Source organism: Zingiber officinale, chromosome 8B (assembly GCF_018446385.1).
Source record: "Zingiber officinale cultivar Zhangliang chromosome 8B, Zo_v1.1, whole genome shotgun sequence".
Classification (NCBI taxonomy): domain Eukaryota; kingdom Viridiplantae; phylum Streptophyta; class Magnoliopsida; order Zingiberales; family Zingiberaceae; genus Zingiber; species Zingiber officinale.
In genome coordinates this window covers 26,297,591-26,318,056 of record NC_056001.1, presented here as the reverse complement: position 1 = coordinate 26,318,056, position 20,466 = coordinate 26,297,591, and the positions used below count along the sequence as shown (strand labels likewise).

General features: G+C 38.0%; 2 protein-coding genes across 3 annotated transcripts; both read right to left on the bottom strand.

Annotated features, from left to right (window-relative positions):
• Positions 1–1,855: 1,855 nt before the first annotated feature.
• On the bottom strand, positions 1,856–4,517 carry LOC122017174 (metal transporter Nramp2-like). The gene is made up of 4 exons (XM_042574714.1): positions 3,958–4,517; positions 3,283–3,419; positions 2,541–3,193; positions 1,856–2,388 (listed from the first exon to the last, which is right to left on the bottom strand). The coding sequence occupies exons 1-4, from the start codon at positions 4,482–4,484 to the stop codon at positions 2,170–2,172; spliced, it is 1,536 nt and encodes a 511-aa protein (XP_042430648.1). The 5' UTR covers positions 4,485–4,517; the 3' UTR covers positions 1,856–2,169.
• A 5,745-nt stretch (positions 4,518–10,262) lies between these two features.
• LOC122017416 (probable WRKY transcription factor 4) lies at positions 10,263–13,740 on the bottom strand. 2 transcript variants are annotated; one of them, XM_042575031.1, is made up of 5 exons: positions 13,216–13,740; positions 11,116–11,732; positions 10,895–11,035; positions 10,663–10,817; positions 10,263–10,570 (listed from the first exon to the last, which is right to left on the bottom strand). In XM_042575031.1, the coding sequence occupies exons 1-5, from the start codon at positions 13,660–13,662 to the stop codon at positions 10,560–10,562; spliced, it is 1,371 nt and encodes a 456-aa protein (XP_042430965.1). In that variant the 5' UTR covers positions 13,663–13,740; the 3' UTR covers positions 10,263–10,559. The 2 variants fall into 2 exon arrangements, with proteins under 2 accessions (XP_042430965.1, XP_042430964.1); XM_042575030.1 differs by having other exon boundaries at positions 11,116–11,765; positions 13,216–13,738.
• Between the last annotated feature and the right edge of the window lie 6,726 nt (positions 13,741–20,466).

The following is a 20,466-nucleotide window of genomic DNA, read 5'->3' as shown; positions in this document are numbered from 1 at the left end:
GGTCGATCTTCTGGTGCCGCTCGGCCACCTGACGCTAAGGTGGCCTGCTGTGCCAGTCGCTCGGCGATAGTCTTTTGTTGCTGCTCCACTATCTTCGCTGCTTGCTCCTGGACGAGCGCGTCGAGCTCTTCTTGGGAGAGCATCACGATGTGTTGACGTTCAGCTTCTTCCATCATCTCGACTCTGGATCCAGGTGCGTTCCCACAGACGGCGCCAATTTGATCTTGTCCAAGAGTCGAGTCGACGAATGATGGGGACGTGGCGCTCTATCCTATCTTCGGATGACCTCCCAGATGACGTGGACCCCCGGCGAACCTGCAGCAACGCCGATCCGGGAAAGGGTTCCCGGCGACGACCCTCCGACGCTCAAGTCAGGCCACGAGGAGAAGAAGCGGAAGCAAAATAACGAGACTGTAGCTACAGTGAAGAATATCGCATCCCTCCGTCGAAGCCTGGGGGTCCTTATATAAGATCCCTGGGAAGCGCAAGCACGCTTCTTGAGGCGTGTACGCTCCTCGAAGCATACCTGGGAATGGATGTGTGAGAAAAGTGTGTCTGACGCCATACCGCAACCGTCCGAGCATATCTCTGACATGACAGTGGAAACTTCTCTCGTATGATTCTCTGTCCAGTTCGGCCGCCGGCCATGCTGTCTGTCGGCGGCACACGTCTCGAGAAGGATATTACCTCCTGCCCCTTTTGTCCTCTTCTGAATCTTCTGTCAGTTGCTAGGCCGAGCGGGATGTCCGCTCGACCATCTTGGCCTTCGGTGGTTTAAGTGTACCGGACCGAGTGAGAAGGCCGCTCGATCACATACTCGGACGGGCCTGCAGTCTTAGTTGATCTAGAGCTCACTCAGCCGAGCGGGTAGGCCGCTCGGTGGATCGACTTAGGAGCGTCAGAAATCCGACCCGCATTTGAGCTATCCTCGCGCTAGCCTGCGCGCCATCACCGCCAATCGACGAGGTGACCTTCCCGCTCGGCAAGGCCATTGGGTTGACCATTTCGACTGACTTTAGCTTCCACGTGTCGTTGATCACTGTACAGCCTGATCCCCTCCTTTACTATCAGATTAAGTGTATATATAAGTAATTTAATTTTGATTAAATTGAAGTAATTTCGTTCTATGTTACAATAATTATAGTCATACCTACTATAATATTACTAGAATAAAGCGTATTCTCAATATGAAAAATATAACAAAATACTATTTTAATATTTTATATAAAAGGAATGTTCTTTTGATAAAAATGATAATGAGATCGAGGCACACTTTTTTATTACATTCTAGAATCATAACTAAATGGTGTGTGAAAGCTTGTGTATTTTGGTGATGACCGAGCCAACTTGTATTTTCTGCAGATAAAGAAGGAGATCAAAAGGCTTTAGAATCTCTGCAGTGGTCCAAGTATGGTCAAGCTTCTTGATATTGTCAGAGATCAGCATTCAAAAACTCCTAGCTTGATGATCGAATATGTTAACATTACAGACTTCAAAGCATTGAACCCTACGCTGACAGATTATGAGATATGATGCTACGTTTGTGAACTTCTCATGGTTTATATCTACATGGCATAAAATGCTCTCATCTTTAGCATGTTAATTATAAGAAACTCTGCTGGCTAATCTCAGATCTTTTGCATGGAACCTTTGTACGGCCATGATAAATCATGATCATCTTGTCAAAATTGCCAAATTACTTTGTTTTTTCTTTTCTTAATCTATATATATTGTGGCATTTTCTGATCTCAACTTACTTCCTGCTGCTGCTTCTCACTGCCTCTTCCCTCCAAGCTACAATCATGGAAGAGTTTATCTTTTTCAAGTTTGCTTAGTCTAAATGTAGATGGAAATGTAAGAAAAATAACTCCCATCAACCTTTGGATATTATTATATACTGTAAATGCATACATCACGTAGCACACTATTTTACAGAGCTTCTTTGTCTTCATTTTTTTTTTTCACATTTTTGTGCACTCTTTGATTCAACAATGTTAATATAACAAGGATATAAGAAGAAAATAATACACAAATTCTTGGTTAACACCTGCTTCTTGAGAGCTAGGGCTGAGCTCGCAAAGCTAAAGGACCAAGCAAACATTGCAATTCAAGAATGCCAGTCTAACATAAACGACCAAGCATTTCTTGCAAATTGTGAAATCCAAGTTGTTAGTTGCCACTGCAGAAACTTTTGCCGATTGTTACGGTAAGCCATGTATATAAAGAACTCCTCCATATGGTAAGAAATATGATAAACATTATGTATACTACCACGGTGACAGAGAGGAGAGAATTTAAGAGTAAGCCATGCACTTCAGCTGACAAGAAATCTAGCAAAAGGTAGCCATTGATGATTATCAGAAAGCCAACCACAATCCAGGTTACCACCTGCATTACAACATCTAATAGTGTCAGAGAAGTATTCAGATGAGGTAATTAGTTAATATAGAAGAAATGGAGCATTACAAGAATAATTCCTTGCATTAGGGTTATGACAAAACTGCATTTGACAAGTATAAAGAAACAATGATCCTGCTTACTTTCATAAAAGGGCCAATTTTGAAAATTCCCATGATCTGTTCCTTGGATACCATAGTGAGAAGAGGAATGAGAGCAAATGGTATCTGAATAGATTGAAGAACATTAAGAGACTCATTCAAGGTATCCATGGCCGAGCCTTCACTGTCAAACCATAGAGCAACTATCATAGCCGGCACTATCGCAAAGCTTCTTGTAATCACTGAGCGAATCCACTTCTTTAAAGGAAGATTCAGAAAGCCTCCCATGATGAATTGTCCAGCATATGTCCCAGTGATAGTGCTGCTCTGTCCAGAAGCCAATAGTCCAACACCCCATATATATAAAATAGGGAATAGTGCGCCCCCATATTTCTCTTGAAGAAATTGCCCAGCATTCTCTAGCCCTATTGTATTGGCTATGTCTGTACCATAGAACCCCTTTGCAAAAACTGTCGTAACGGATACATTGATGAAGAAGGATATAACAAGAGCAACAGTGGCTTCTATGGAATAGTAGCGCATTGCTTCTCTAAGGTGTCTATTATTTTCATCGCCAACTCTTCTTGATTGTACAAGCGCAGAATGCAAGAACACATTGTGAGGCATGATAATGCAACCAACAATTCCCACAGCTTGTCTTATTGTGCTTGTACTTAGTTTTGGAACAATAATACCTGTGAAGATCTCAATGTAAGATCCTACTGTGCAAGATTTAAAGATAGAGTAAAAGCAGTTAAACCAAGAATTCTTTCAAAACAACTACCAATTAGAAGTTCCTTGCCACTGGGCTTGGCTTGGCCAAACATAATGGCAAAAGAGACAGCCATAGTTGTGATAAGAACTGCGAAGAAAGCCTCTAGTTTCCTCACACCATAGTTCTCAAGAAACAAGAAGACGAAGCTGCCAAACAGATGGAAGACATTATACTTTTTTAAATCAAAGTTTACGGTAACAATTCAAACCAAAAAAAAAATAAAAATACAGCCCAACGGAACAGAGCCACGCCCAGTCTCAAGGTGAATAGCTTAACAGGAAATGAAACAGAATAAGAAAATATGGTGTCCTCAAAAATTCAGAAACAAAGGGATGGACATCAAAACGTAATCAAAGTTAAAAAAAAAAATATGATACAAATAAATTAAACTAAAGAGAACAAAATTAATCAAGCAACAATCTTTTTGTGTATTTACTCTAACAAAAAAACCCAGGAATTTTTCCTATTTCCACTGATAAAATTAATATGGAAAAAAAGCTTAAGAATGAAACAAATTACGCAAAAGGTACCAAACAAAATACCACAAGGGTCAAGTTCTTCACCGTATAAAAGGAAAGGAAAGATTTTAAAAGTGTAATATCGTAAGCAACACCAGCACACACAAAATTAACTCTTTGATTTGAAAACGTCATGGGAAAAGGACAAAAGAGAGTAGAAGTGTACCAGTCCAAGGCGGTGATAACCACTCCAGCCCAGAGGGGAATCACCCCGCCGCTGAGGATCTTGATCGCGATTGAGCTCCCGATCACCTCCTGGATGTCGGCCCCGATGAGAGCGAGCTCGGCCATGAGCCAGAGCGCGACGGTGGCCCACCTGGGGTACTCTTCGCGGCATAGCTCCGCTAGGTGGCGCCCCGACGCCACTCCGAGCCTCGCGGAGAGCAGCTGGACGAGGAGCCCCATGGCGGTGGACCAGAGGAGCAGCCAGAGAAGAGAGTAACCGGCGGCCGCGCCGGCCTGGAGATCCCCCTCGAGGTTACCAGGATCCAGGAAAGCGATGGACATGAGGAAACCAGGGCCAGTGAACTGCCACAGCTTCCGCCAGGAGAAGGGCGGGAGAGAAGCGACCCCCTCCGCGGCCTCAGATTCATCTTCACGGTCGGAGACCGATATGACCACCTTCTCTTCGTAGTCGTAGGCCGTTTCGTCCTCGTCGAGGGATCGGATTTCGAGGAGCGGAGCGGACGTCATTGCCGAGCTCGGAGACGAGCACGAAAAGCAGTACTCAAGCAGTTGGAGGGGTAAAGCATATAAAGGAAGCTTCGGGTTCAGCATTAATGGCAATCTTGCAAACATCCCTCTCCAAATCATGTAATTTAATATTCTCCCTTTTAAGGAGGGTCATTTTTAAAAATGTCTCCGATTTTTAACCTTTTTTTAAAAACAATAAAATTTCATTAATATTAAAATGTATTATGATATGTCACTTTATTTATAAAAAAAGTGAATAATTTTTATAAAGAATAAATAATTTAAATAACAATTAGCAGGTAAAACAAATATTGGGTTTTAAATAAATTTAAAATATTAGAACATATTTTAACTCGAGTAAAAATAACACTTTAAAAATATTAATTTTTTTGATTAAAAAATTAAGAGGATAGAAACTAAGAAGAGAAAAAGGTGGTTGTCTTGATAAATGTAAAAAGTATATGAGATAAATAACGAGTATAAAGATTAAGAAAATTTAAATCTAAAAAGAAAAAAATTAAATTATCCTAAATGCTATAAATAAATAATTCTAATAAATATATACAATATAACATTCTCCATTAAATTCACGATGTTACAATTAAAAATATTAAAAATTTATCAGACAAAAACAATAAGCGCAAAGTAGAATGAGTCTTGATAAATATATGAACTATCTACAGCGAGGAAGGAACAAAAAATATTGTGATAGTACTAAGCTGTAGATGATGATGAGCGAGATAACAATCGATCTCAATATACTTCGTTCTCTTATAAAAAAAATTATATTGCACGTAATTTGAATAACACTTTTATTATCACAATGAAGAGAAGTAGGTTGTCGAAGAAAAATTCTCATATCTACAAGCAACCAATGTAGCTAAGTAATCTCACAAGTGGTGGTCAACTTAGCTTCTGTGAAAAATCTGAAAATAACATCTTATTTTTACTCTTCCAAGATATAATAGAATTTTCAAGAAAAATACAGAAGTCGGTAGTCAACTTACAATTCGTAGGGTCACCTACCCAATTAACATCAAAGTATACACATAGCTCTAACGAGGAAGTAGAAGGAAATAAGAAACTCTCAAATTGAGTTCCTCGAAGATACCGGAGAATGTGAAGAACAACAACTCAATGAACTATAGTCGATCGGTGCAGTGATAAACTGACTAACTACATGTACAATATGCACAATATCAGGACGAGTCACAGTAAGATGAACCAAACTTCCCACAATTGTACGGTAGATGTTAGGATCTGCAAAAGATAATCATTTGATGGAGAGTACTGAGTATTAGTCTTAAGGGGAGTATCAACTACCTCGTTGTCAGTGAGACGTGCATGCTCAAATAGATCAGCTATGTATTTTGACTAAAATAAGAGATAACTTTTTGGTGAAAAGGAGATCTCGATCCCCAGAAAATAATATAGTCAAGTCAAGTCTTTCATAGCGAAACAACGAGTAATTCAAATTTCAAAAACTTAATTCCATCAAAATCATCACGAAGAGCAATCGAGAATTGGACTAAACGTTATTCTTCTCTATGAGTGATATAAGTGGGGAATGCCCGCAATTCTGAGGATTCTGTGAGTGTCAATTGGTCTCATAGTTCTTACATGATAAAATAAAATTCTTGGAAGCTCATATCTTACTGTCGAAGTGTGTGGATATCTATTTCCAATTGATATTATTTAACAAAGTTAGACTGTGTGTATAATCTTTCTAGATGATTCCAAACCTATTTGAATGTTCGTACTTTGGCAACTCAACACCAATAGAGTGTGAAACAGAATTATTGATCTACGTAATAATCTTCGCATTATCAGTCTCCCAAACATCCAATGATTTTACATAATCATCAATTTTGTTGTTCATAGGTTTAATTCGCATACTTGAAAAATATCTCCGCATAGATTTTTCCTGTAAGTTTTTTCATGACATATCCCTAATACGAATCATTTTTTCTATCAAGTTGAACATTAATCAATTGAAACGAATCATCAGTACGACCACTCATGATAACATAACGAATTGTACTCACGAATAATCGAACAGTAAACAAACCAAGTTGATGCGAAAATAAAAGAAACTAAAAAAATGTAAGACTAAAAAAAAACGGTAAGGATGCACCAAAAAAAATTATGAATCGAATTAATAATTCTTCAATTAAACTATTAAAATTATGAAGATGCATATTCTTATACTACGCAGAAATTGAGAAGAGAAAAAGATAAATATCTTGATAAATCTAAAATGTATATTAAAAATAAAGAGTATAAAATCTTATATAACTAGATTAAAAAAATCTAAATCCTAAATTACCCTAACGACTATAAATAAATAATTTTAATAAATATATCATCTAATAAAAAGGACACTTAAATTAAAATATTCGTGTCATTAAAAGATATTCTCTTTTAAAAATTATTAACATACTATTCATTTATAATTTAATATATGAAATATCCTTTCTACTCTATATTATTTCAAAAGGCATGAACAACTTTAATCAAAATTACACCAATTCGATTAATTAAAATTATATCACTTTAAAAGTAAAACAATTTTTTTTTAAAAAAAACTTTTATTATGTAAATAATTAGAGATATTTTTTATTTTCTATCAAAATTTTTAAAGTAGAAGTCATGAAAACTAATTAATATATAGATATTGGGTCTTAAAAATAAATTTATGATTTTTTTTATTTGTGCAAACTCAAATTTAGTTATTGAACTTTCATATATATGCTTGAGAGCTTTTATAATTGCCCTCGGTGCGTTGGTAAGAGATAAGGATGATTTTCATATAATGAGAGTTTAAATTTCATATTTTTAAATGTTTGCTAAATTTGAATTATGGGTGATTCTAAGATACCATGGACTAAGACTCACTTGTGATTTTCTGATTTACTTAATAGTCAGTGGGGTCAGATAGTCCATTTCTACGATTAGTTGAACCCGATATTAAGATATATATATAGATTAAAATAAAAATAAAAATAAAAATTGAGAGTTTTTATAACTATATATATTCTCTTTACTCTTTCAAAAGGTAGATAGAGTGCAATGTTAATATTTTTTTTATCTAACAAGTTGTTTATTTATATTATTTTAAAAATGATTCGCTCTAATCCAAAATAGGATTTCCATCAGGTCAGAGTCGAATCCCTCACCTCAAGCGAGGTTGAAAAAACAATTCATGACAATTTCAATATTAAGAATGAAAAAAATAAACAAGTAATTACGTTAGAATATATCGCATTTATATTATAAACAATTAATGTTGTTATAATGTTATTATCAAGAAAAATATTTGACTAAAGTATGGCATTCTCCATGCCTTTTAAAGCACGTGGAATGTGACAAAAGATAGTTCCAAAATATAAATTAATGACACAATTTCATTTTACACCCTCAGAATCTATCCTTTTTCTTATGCTGTGTTTAGTTGATTTTTTCTAAAAAGTATACCTTTATTTTATATATTCTTAAAATATACCTATTTTAACATAATTATAGTTGCTTTCATCAAAATTATTAAATAATTATAAATTTTTTAATATTAATTAAAATGATCCCACTGGATTACCACCAATCAAATATTATTAAAATGAGGTCTTGGGATAATGGTTAGATTTTTTAATGGATAATCAGAAGATTTAAGATTTGAATTTAGTTATGATGTAGTGTTAGAAAATTTTTCTACAATGAAAAGTAGATTTAAGAATGTTGGTTGTTTAGATAAACCTTTATTAGTATTTCTCAATTTATCTAGGTGGTCAGTAGAAAATTTTTATGAAATCGGACCGATCACTCTCAATATTAATCAATTAAAAAAACTAAAATTAGAGTAATTTTAATCAAATTTATTATTATGTTGAGTAATTTTTAATCAAAATTGTTATAAAATAGAATAGTTTATCAAAATTATTTAATACAGTTTGATCAAAATTATTTCAATTGAAGTTGTTTTCATTGAACAACCCTAACAACCAGCCCAGCTCAACATCCCTACGAAATTGAAGTTGTTTTCACTTAAACTAAACAACCCTAACAACCAATCAGCTCAACATCCCTGGGAATGCATGACTTGCAACTCATGTCACTCTCATCCTTCTCACTCATGAACAAAATTTATGCCAAGTATAATCTAAATCGAGCTAACTAATAAAAACAAAAAAATTACAATAATTTAAAATTTTAAGTTTTCTGATTAAAAAAAAAAGTTTTTAATGGCTACTAGGCTCATATTGTGTATGCAACATAGCCTAGCTCGGGTCGCTGACTAAATCAAATTTGGTCTAACAGCCCCTACCGTCCAACACATGGTCCATACCAAGTCATCCACAACTCAATCACACCTCCTCTCTCTCTCTCTCTCTCTCTCTCTCTCTCTCTCTCTTCTTGCGTCTATCTAAAGCATACAACTATTTTATCAAAAAAAAAAAAAAAAACATACAACTAGCCATGGGAATATATTCCCAAGCTATAAACCTTGCCCTACCTAATTTATTCCCCTAATATTTTTACAAAATTACATACTCATCCACACACTGTCTATTACTTCATGCAATAAAATGCTCTAACTTTGTGAATTCTAATTTGACAAACCTATGAATTATAAAGGGGCATGTTGCAAGACTTGTGGATTCTAACTTGGTGGCCTTAATTATTTGATGAGTAGCTATTTGTAACGTATCTTCCAAAAACGGTCAATGCCAAATGGTCCAATCCGAGGAGTCCCACTATGATACGTAATTTTGATAAGTGAAACTACAATTATCACACCATTTATAATTCTCTTATATCTATAAGAGATCATTATGATAATATCGATTGACCCGATTAATTATAAATATCCAATAAAATAAAAATAGAAACGGCATGATTCTTGAATTTTTAAAGTTGTCAGCTTAGATGACCACTAGAGTTTTTCAGTTTCTATTGTTACTTTATTAGGAACGAAGATAATAATTAAATTTGCTTAAGTTTAATTCATCTGAAATCGATAGGATGCGCTCGTCTGATGTGTTCAAAGGGTAATCATATTCATCGAATCTGTCGCGATCAAATGAGGATGTGTACATATACTCATCCATCTGACAAATCAGATTAAATCAAAGATTAATCTGTACAAAGTCATAGTGCGAATTATATCTTATCTTTGTTTAATATTAGGCTGTACAAGATGAACACACCCAATGACCGCATGCGAGCAATTGTTAATGGCATGACCTAATTGTTAATTAGGTTATCTTTGTCTAATATTCAGTAAGATTTGGTTTCGAAATGTCCTAGACTTTGTAAAATATTTTACTCTCTAATAAGAAAATAAATCCAATATGCTCCGAGCTTCGTGTGGACTGGGGACAACTTTTTTTTATTCTCTATATCACAGTGTTTTTTCTGTGCTTTAGTTTTGTATGTGCTTGTCAAAAATACATAAAGATAGCTTCTTGACATTTTCTATGTTCTTGTTGATAAAACTCCAAAACGAATTAAATTTTATACGATCGAGAAGTCGAATCCGATCAACCATTTACAAAGTGACAGATTCATTGCACCATTAGACAAAACTTGAATTATGATACGACAGATAATGGCCAAAAACAGTTGTATTACTTGAGTGAATGGAAGCTTCCTTGTGATTATAACAACACAAATTACGCGAATTAAAGTTTCTTACGTAGCAAAAGTTTAGACAATGAAAAGGAATCAAATTGAACATAGACATAATCACTCTCAACAGGTCAGTGTTTCATTAATTGCTATACATAAACTCTGAAAGTATATGTTCAAGTAACTATAATCAATTTTCTGGTGCAAAAATATAAGATACAAACATTTCTATAGCCAGTTTAACAGTGTGGTATCTGTGAAGCAGAGGAAGATTTAGTAAAACTGATATCGTCAAACACCTCCAAAGGTGCCCAACTAAGTATGTAAATTAACTGTGATTATCAATAAAAAGAGAACAACAGAAGAGTATCAACCAACGGTGTCTTTGTTATTCTGATCGAGCTTCGATACGGAACTTTGAGTGAATTGGAATAGGTTTATTTGGTTTCATGTTCATCTTTGACCTGTAAATTAGCGGCAATCAGATGTTGATCATTATTTCTGAAGTTTGTGGGAAGTATGGAGAACTTGCATATTAGAGCTGTAATAGTAATACCAGTGCCAGCCATGCTATGGCTGCTGTTCCTTGAAGCTGGTAGATCATGGTTATGTTTACCCTCGTATGTTGTTATGACAGCTTTGGGGTCTATAGCAGCTCGCTCGATATGTTTCCTAACATTGCATCCTGTGAAGGTGCACTTGTAATAGCTTCTGCATCGTTCAAAGGATCAAGATACATGAGTATTTTCTCAGACAAATAGCTGAATAGTGTTAGAGGATAGTGTTACCTTGGATGGGGATTTCCTTTTACAACTTTTTGTCCATACTTGCGCCACCGGTAACCATCATCCAAAAGATCAACCTCACTTGTTGTTTGCACAATGATCCTAGATTCTGACGTTGGTTTTTGAATAGAATCAGACACATTCCTGTCAACATGCAGAAATAGAATCCATAAATTGAAGAATGTGTATATAAAAGGAAATGTTATTATGTAAATGCTACTTACAGTCTTTTAGCATCACTATTGTTGTTATCCCTTACATTGCCATTAACTTCAGATGCTTCTTCATCTTCACCATATACGGATAATTGATCAGGTGTCTCATAATCAGATTCTCGGTCCCTTTTAGGAGCTGACATAACGGCAGATATCTTGTTCGATATCCTGATGTTTGCTTGATGATCATGAAAACTTAATTCAGGTGTAGCAGGATTGTTAAGACTATCAGTGATTTGATTTGATCCAGTGGAAAAACTCCCACCACTGCCAGAACGCTTATTTGGTGCTGGGCGCTGATGATTATGCTGTCCTTTATAAACAATCTCAGTAACTTGACCATCCACAGAATGCTCTATTTTTTTCTTGACTGGACAATTCAAATGGCTGCATTTATAGTAACTTCTAGGATATTCACTGCCTCTTACCATCTTCTGGCCATATTTTCGCCAATTGTAGCCATCTTCAACAGGCTTATCAACTGTGATAGAGTTAGGCCGGGACCATTGATCAGAATGAGAGCCTTCAGCAGATTGAATGGCAATATTATGTGACTTTAGAGTAACAAACTCCTGGCCTTGTTCCTGAGCCGATGAAGTCGTCATTGATGTGGGCAGATATTCTGTCTGTTGCAACATCTTTGATTGAGAATTGGAGGCCTTTTATATGTAACAAAAAAGAAGTGATGCAATCAATAGAGTTATGTGCAACAACAAAGCAAACTTTTTTTTCTCTTGTTAGACAGCATAAAGTTTAACACAGAATCAGGAAAGAGCATTGAGAGAACACATCATACTTATTCAACAGGAGTGGAGATGAGATCAGATAACTTGCATAAAAATGACTAATAATTCTAAAGACTGATACAAGAACCTCTACAAGAGAATCTCTATGTTAACAAATAGTAGCATAAGTAAAAAAAAACCCAAGAAATCAACCATATCAGTGATAAGAGAGTCACGTAAACTGAGCCACTTCCATTAGTTGTGTTGCGCCAATTAATAATCAGAATCACCATGATCTATAAAATTTGAGGTTAAATCAAACTAGTTTTAGTCTTCCTCAGTTATTCTAATGTGGTCCATATGTATTCACTCCAATATACTACCGCCAGACTTACTCAGATCAATCTAATGCATTCGTGTTATGCTTTGAACTTATTGGTCGGTAAGAGAGCTCTGAAAAAAAAGCTCTTTGGTAGGCTCTTGATATGTAAGATTCAGACAATTGGTAAAGACTTCATACTCCACGACTAGACAAGCTGCTACTTTTGATCGCACCTTTAAGCACAAGAATCCTCATGAACACACATGGAGAATACCACATGGTTCATGAACACATTTTGTTGCATGAACACACATTATGTTTCATGAAGGTAGCAAGCATATGACACAAGTATCATTTTATTCAATAATACATTGCAAAGAAAGAAGTTGAACTAGAATATGTGAAGACTATGAATCAACTTGCCGATATTTTTACAAAGCCATTGAAATTTGATGATTTTCGAAGACTGAGGTTCATGCTTGGAGTCAGAAGATTCAAGTTTAGGGGGGAGTGTTAGAAGTTGAATTAAACTTGAATATGAACCATCATAAATGCTTGATGTACATGAACCAAGTGAAACGTGAATCTTGTAATTCACATAACTAGATAAAATAAATTCACGAATCTAATTGATGAAGTATGATCTAGGAGTTTCTATTGAGTAGTATAAATAGTCATGTAATGTGAAGCTGCAAGACAAATAATTTTTGCAATACAAGGCATTATGCTACAACTCCTCTTCTCTTCCTAGAAAGCTATTTAAGAGTCCACCAACTTCCAACACATCATGTTGCATGAACACACATGGAGAATACCATGTCCTTGAGTATAAACAATCCATTAACAAAAGGCTACGTATCACAATTTTCTTCTCATCTACGCCAAAGAGTTTCAGAATTCCAAACTATAAGAGCAAGAACAAAATCAAAGTAACTTCTACCAGTCAAATTGTTGGCATTATCATCAAAGGAACAACAAGAGCGTAAATCAAGATCAAATAGTTTCTGTAGCTGAATCACATGCTGCTCAAAAAGATCAATTTTACTCGAGCTCATCGCCTACCTGGCGGGAAGAAAAGAAGGCCGGAGAATCAAACAAGCTCGCAGGCCTTAGTCCTGGGGGAATCGAAAGCACCTGATGCTGGCCCACCGACAGGCTCTCAGGAGGTTCCTGCCCTAGCCGCACGACTCCGCCTCCATCCAAATCCCCCCTGTCCTCCTCCTTCGTCGTCCCATCCGCGGGAGAATTCATGGCTCCGACCAGGAGCTGAGTGAAGGAGTGGCTCTCCGACTCGGGGTCCTCGGCGAAGAAACTGGACACGAGAGTCAACGGGCCGGGGCTGGCCTCTGAGGGGCCGGCGCCGCTGCCGCTCCCGGCGCCGCTGCGGAAGAGGTTCTCCAGGGAATACCGGGCGGGGAGCGTGATGGAGGGGCGCGGCGGCTTGGTTCCCACTTGGGCCGGTGCCGACCCTTCGCCTGCGCCTCCTCGTCCGGCGCCGTCCTCCACCATCGGATGAGGAGGAGGGAACGAGATCAGTGTGTTGACTTACATGTAATTAGGGATTATTATTTCTCCTTCTTCTTTGTTTTTATTTGCTGGAGTGTGAGTCGTTGAGATTTGTGAAGAAAACACGCGACACATGTTAGAAGAAAACAACCTCCGACTCTGCAGTAAATATTAATATTATAAAGCGTTCAAACATTGACTTTTCGTCTCGTGCACAACAAAGACTCCTTCGCTCCAGAGAAGGCCATTTTTTTACACAATATTAATCTGCAGTCTACGGCTTTCCGGACACAACAAATTTTATGAGCTACCCCATCGGTTATTTTATGGAAGAGAGCAGGTAATCCGGGATAATTAAGAGATTTGAGTCTTAGTTACATATCCTAATATTATGTGGGAAATTTCGGAGAGAGCGGTTAAATTATACATTTTAAAATTTTATTATATTAAATTTAAAAATTATGGTATATATAAAAAATATATTATATTTTTTTTTTATTGAAATTAGACATATGATATTTTAAAACTATAATATATGAAATTATGATAAGTTGGTATGTAAAATTATAGTATATGATTATAAAATTATAACCTGCTGTGTATTTTAACTAAGTATATTTATATGTGGTAAGGTAATAATGTTATGTATCCATCATCTACGTTAGTCCTCAAGATAAAGAAAGAAAAAATTTACTTTCAAATAATTAAGTATATTTATGTATTTTGATTTGGTGTATTATATAACGTGATCTATCACTAAAAATCAGACTTTAATTTGCTTGATCTTGATTGTCGTCTCTAATACTAGATAATAACTACAACGTCATGCCAAAATAATATGTACGAAGAAGATCTTGAATAAAGATGATCTTGATCAAATGAATCCCGAACCAGATGTTCGAGACACAAACAATCTACAGACTAAGATAGGTCCCAGTCTATAGGTCTTGGCCCCGTGAGCTCCAGCCTATAGGTCTCAGCCTCGTGAGCCTCAACTTAGAGGTCTCAACCTTGAGGGTTCAGGCTTAAAAGTCTTGGCACAATGGCCTTGGTTCCTACGGTCTCGGCCATCGCCTAGGTTTTTAGAGCTCTCAACAACATAGGTCTCGACCGCATAAGTCTTAGAGGTCTCGACAATATAGGTCTCAACGATAATAACCTCTGCCTTGGACAGGCTGAACAAGTAAGATTACACTACACAAAGCCTGATTGGGAGGCCTAGTCATTGTCAAGCCCATAACCGTGAACTTGAGACTGGGTCTCCCAACCATATCTTGATTCCACCTGAAGGGGAGGTAAAGTTCTGTAGTAGGATAGGACAAAACATGAAGATCCGTCTTCTACGACGGAGGACCCGATCTTACTTTTAGATAAGATCTAGGGCATTTTAAATATAAAAGGTAAACATCCCGGTAGGAAACAAAAAACCCTAGATTCATGACTCCTAAACTTCATCCCTTGGTTATGAAAACTTGAGTTTGCTAAACTTTTTGGCAATATCAGTTGGTGTCGTTTGTGGGAACTTTAAGCTGAGACACCAATCTTAGCAGGGTTTACCCCAATTCCTTTCCTACAATACAATTCCTTGTTCGATAATAAAATGACATTTTTCAAAATTCAACACAAGGTTAGTCTCAACACATCTACGCAACACTCTAGATAGACTATCCAAATATGCATCAAAAGATGAGCCATACATAATTGATCATGTCTGAAAATCGTGGAGACGGCTAGCCGAAGATGTGGCTTCTGTGTTAACTAGATGTAGACTCCGCTCCATTCTGTAACACAAGAAACGTCAGTGTCGGGCCAGGAAGGGGTCTTCGGCGTTGGCCATCCGACACTCAAGTCAGTCACCGGAATAGTAGAAGAAAGAGGAGCAACAGTAAGTGCAAGCGTGAATAGTGAATAACGCGTACGTCTGCCGGTGCATGGACCCCTCTTTATATAGCACCCCAGCGGATGACATGCACGCTCCTCAAGGCATGCCCACGTTCTCTAATTTGTCCTATGAAAGGATCTGTCAGGAAAGTATCTCTGACACCATATCTTAATAGAGCATGCAAATCCCTGACAAGATAGTAGAAGTTTCCGTCGTACGATCCGCCTGTTGACCATACCTCGTTACCAGCGACATTATCTCCCAAAAAGATATCAGAGGATATGAGAGGGGTCCCACTGATTGGTCGAGCGGGGGAGCCGCTCAACCGGGGATCCCTGCTCAGTCGACCTCTACTGCTTTCCTGTAATGACTTGGTTCGGTAGATTGTTTGCGCCCGACCGGACTAACGCTCCGGTCGTCCCAACATTCTCTGCTTAGTGATGGATGATCTTGGATATATGGGCATTCTGCTTGGACCAGCCATTTGCCGATCGGGCGCTGCACGCTCGATCGGCCACTATAGTAGGGCTCCGCTCGACCCTCCTTTGGTGAGCACGTTCATTCTCTGATGTTGACCTCCTTGACTTTGACCTCTACATTGGATGTTATCCTTTGACCCGTACTTGGTGGACCCCCTTATACATTTTTAAATTTTATTATATTAAATTTAAAAATTATGGTATATATAAAAAATATATTATATTTTTATTTTTATTTTTATTTTTGAAATTAGACATATGATATTTTAAAACTATAATATATGAAATTATGATAAATTGGTATGTAAAATTATAGTACATGATTATAAAATTATAACTTACTGTGCACTTTAATTAAGTATATTTATATGTGGCAAGGCAAGAATGTTGCGTATCAACCATCTACGCTAGTCCTTGAGACAAAGAAAGAAAAATTTACTTTCAAATAATTAAGTATATTTATGTATTTTGATTTAGTGTATTATATAATGTGATCTATCACTAAAAATCAGACTTTAATTTGCTTAATCTTGATTGTTGCCTCTAATACTGGATAATAACTACAATGTCATGCCAAAATAATAAGTACGAAGAAGATCTTGAATAAAGATGCTCTAGATCAAATCAATCCCGAACCAAATGTTTGAGACACAAACAATCTGCAGACTAAGATAGGTCCCAGCTTATAGGTCTTGGCCCCATGAGCTCTAGCCTATAGGTCTCATTATCTTCTTCTACCCATTGAGTTGTTGTACTCACTACCCCTTCTATTTCCATATTAGCAGGTAGGGGATATGTCGTGTTACTCAGAGGTCTTGGTTGTAGTTCCACTTGAGTTGAATTTCTGTTTCAGTTGTTCGAGTTATTTTATTCTTTTGTTCTGCTGCCACTATTTATGTTTTCTTTTATCGAATCGATGAAGTTTTATTAAAATGGTATAACTATTTGGTCAGTTTAATATGATCACATGTTTATGCATACATACACGCATTGTTATTTGTGACTTGGTGTTATTATATTATATTGGTATTTTATGTTAGCTTGAATTGGTTCAATATCATATTTCCTATATTGTCACTAGAGGGTACCGTCCGATTTGACGGACAAGTACATCCTCGGAGTGTGACAATTTTATTGGTATCAGAGCATGGTTCGAGTTTGAATATTGGGGTTTTATGTTTTTTAGGATTTTCATCTCATGTCGATTTACATTTTTCAAGTTTAGTACGCAAGGCAAACCGAAGGACATCTTTGAGATATAGGAAAGTAAGGTATACTTTTAATGATTATCTTACCTTTTTTTTTGTGTTCGCTACTTGATGTAGTTTATTATTAGACAAGTCAAATATCATTGGAATTAAGATATGGTTGGTTAAGCTCTCTCCAATTTAGTTGGCTTATGTTGTTGTTTCAATACCTATCTATTAGTTACTCACTTACTTGGCTCTGACACTTAGTGAGTCAGTCTTATTCATAGTCATGGTCTGGGTTGATCACGGAAGCGACCATTTGACACTCAGGACCTGAACCTGATACAGAGGATGTAGATCTTCTATGACACCAACTAAAATCGAGTTGGAAAGTAGGGAGTGGAATTGCCAATAACCTATTGGAGATCAAGAAGCACAGTCTCAAGTAAAGGATGTTGGGGACCTTGCAGTTCGATGTTTGGTGTGTCAACAAGCAAAGGTAGAACATCAGAGTGATGCAACGAAAGCATGGTGGACCCATAACCCACAAGGAGGGTCAGAGACTAGCAAGCTTACTTCGGGAGATTTTGTACCTAAGTGAAAAGGGAGCATAGTATGATGGATTTTAGACGGTGCATGATTCAAATTGAGTGTGCATTAATCGATTAACTAAGTTTGACCATTTTCTATTGACATGCTAGATTGACTCTTTGGATCACTTGGCAGAGGTTCCAATGAGTTGTTAAGGTTGATTTGTGCTAGAGGGAGGGGGGATGAATAGCTCGTCGCACACTCGTTGCTTGCTTTGATGATGATAATATGCAGCAGAAATACACACAAAGCACACTTACAATGCTAACGCTAGGATTTACTTAGTATCCACCTCAAGAAGAGGTGACTAATCCAAGGATCTACATGCGACACACACTCCACTATGAAAAATACTCCTTTTCGGTAATTACCAAAGGCAGAGAAGCCTTGTACAAACTCTCAGTACAAGAAGAAAGAAAAGGGAAGTAAATACAAGTAAAATCTTACAAGACTTACAACATGAAACCATAACCCTAACTTCTTCTTCTTCTTGTGGAACGCCTCTTGATATTGGAAGTGCAGTAGTACTCAATTACTTTGTTCTGTAATTGAGTACTTCAACTGCTGTAAGAGGCTTCTCCACCTGAAGGAGACATTAGTGAGTTTTTCATTTTCCTTGTATTAACAACCTCCCCAATTATAACCAAGTAAACATTTTATGCTTTTTTTTTCTTTCTTTATTTAGTCTCTTATTTCTTTTATGCAAGTGTTGATTCTTATAAAGCTATAAACTTTAAAGAAGGTTTGTTTTCCTTTATAGGACAATTCACCCCCCTCTAGCCGGCCGCCTAGGGTTCTACAAGTGGTATCAGAGCGGGTTTACTTCAGGAGGACTAACCGTCGAATAAAGCACACGAGATGATTGGACCGAGCATCTTGTTAGGACCTTCGGCTGCGGCTAGAGAGGGGGGGTGTGAATAGCCGACCCCAAATTTTCGTTTCTTCCTACAATTTAGGTTAGCACAGCAGAAAGACAATGTAGAAACGAAAGTCGAGAAGATCAAACCTCAAACACGATGATGTAACGAGGTTCGGAGATGATACTCCTACTCCTCGGCATGTCCGTAAGGTGGACGAAGCCTATCAATCCGTCGGTAGATGAGACCCCGGATAATCGGCAAATATGAACTCCTTCTGGGTGGAGAAACCTCGCCACAATCTCTCTTGCAACAGCAAGAATGGAGTACAATCAATAGAGAAAGAAAACAAGAACAATATAAATGTAAAAACACTTTGCTTGCCTTCTCGTCGACTGGAATTCGATGAAGCAGCAACTTCACGATGTCAACAGCAGCTGATCACCCAGTCGAGGGAAGCTCACACGAAGCTTCAAGAATAGGGAGCTCAGCAAAGCTCAGATCGCAAGAGTGAGGAACAAGAAGAAGAGTTACTGTAGAGGCCCTCGAACACGATTATAACCTGAACCTGCGAAGAAAGAAGACAGAATTCTAGCCGTTGTGACTCAACGGCTAGGCCTGGACCGATCAGGCCATAGCCTGATCGGTCCAGGACATTCCTGATCGGTTTGTGGACCGATCAGGCCCTAGTCTGATCGGTCCCCAGACCGATCCCAATTCTTCACAGTGAGGGGTTGCCGATTCCTGATCGGTCTCTGATCGGTCTGTGGACCGATCAGATAACCTACAGCGAACCACTGTTTGGTTACTAATCGGTCACCAGACCGATCAAATAAACCTGAGTATCACTGGATCAGTCACCAGACCGATCCAATGCCTTAGAGCTTCCCAGCCCTAAATCCTAAAGCCTTCGCGGTTTAGAGAACGAGCTACCGAGCCCTCTCTGACCTAGTCCGGAGAACGAGCTACCGAGCCCTCTCCGACTTCCACGTCCGATCCAGAGAACGAGCTCTCGAGCCCTCTCTGACCTAGTCCAGAGAACGAGCTACCGAGCCCTCTCCGACTTCGTCCGGTCCAGAGAACGAGCTCCCGAGCCCTCTCTGATCTAGTCCGGAGAACGAGCTACCGAGCCCTCTCCGACTTAGTCCGGAGAACGAGCTACCGAACCCTCTCCGACTTCATCCGGTCCAGAGAACGAGCTACCGAGCCCTCTCTGACCTAGTCCGGAGAACGAGCTGCCGAGCCCTCTCCGACTTCGTCTGGTCCAGAGAACGAGCTCCCGAACCCTCTCTGACCTAGTCCGGAAACGAGCTGCCGAGCCCTCTCCGACTTCCCGTGCCAAGCTCCCTGCTTGGACTTTTCCGTGCCAAGTCTCCATACTTGGACTTTTCCCGTGCCAAGCTCCCTGCTTGGACTTTTTCGTGCCAAGTCTCCATACTTGGACTTTTCCCGTGCCAAGCTCCCTGCTTGGACCTTTCCGTGCCAAGTCTCCATACTTGGACTTTTCCCGAATCAGGTCAACTCAAGTCGGGTCAACCAGATCAACCTTAACCGAAGGTTGCACCCACAATCTCCCAAGTTTGTATTCTTGTCAAACATCAAGATACAACTTTTCTTTCATCGTCAAACATCAAAATACAACTTCTCTATTTTTGTCAAACATCAAAATATACCTCGAGTCAGGTCAACTCGAGTCGGGTCAACCAGGTCAACCTTGACCTAAGGTTGCACCAACAATCTCCCCCTTTTTGATGTTTGACAAAAATCATAATCAAGTTAGGTTAACCCGATAACCTAACTTAGGTTTT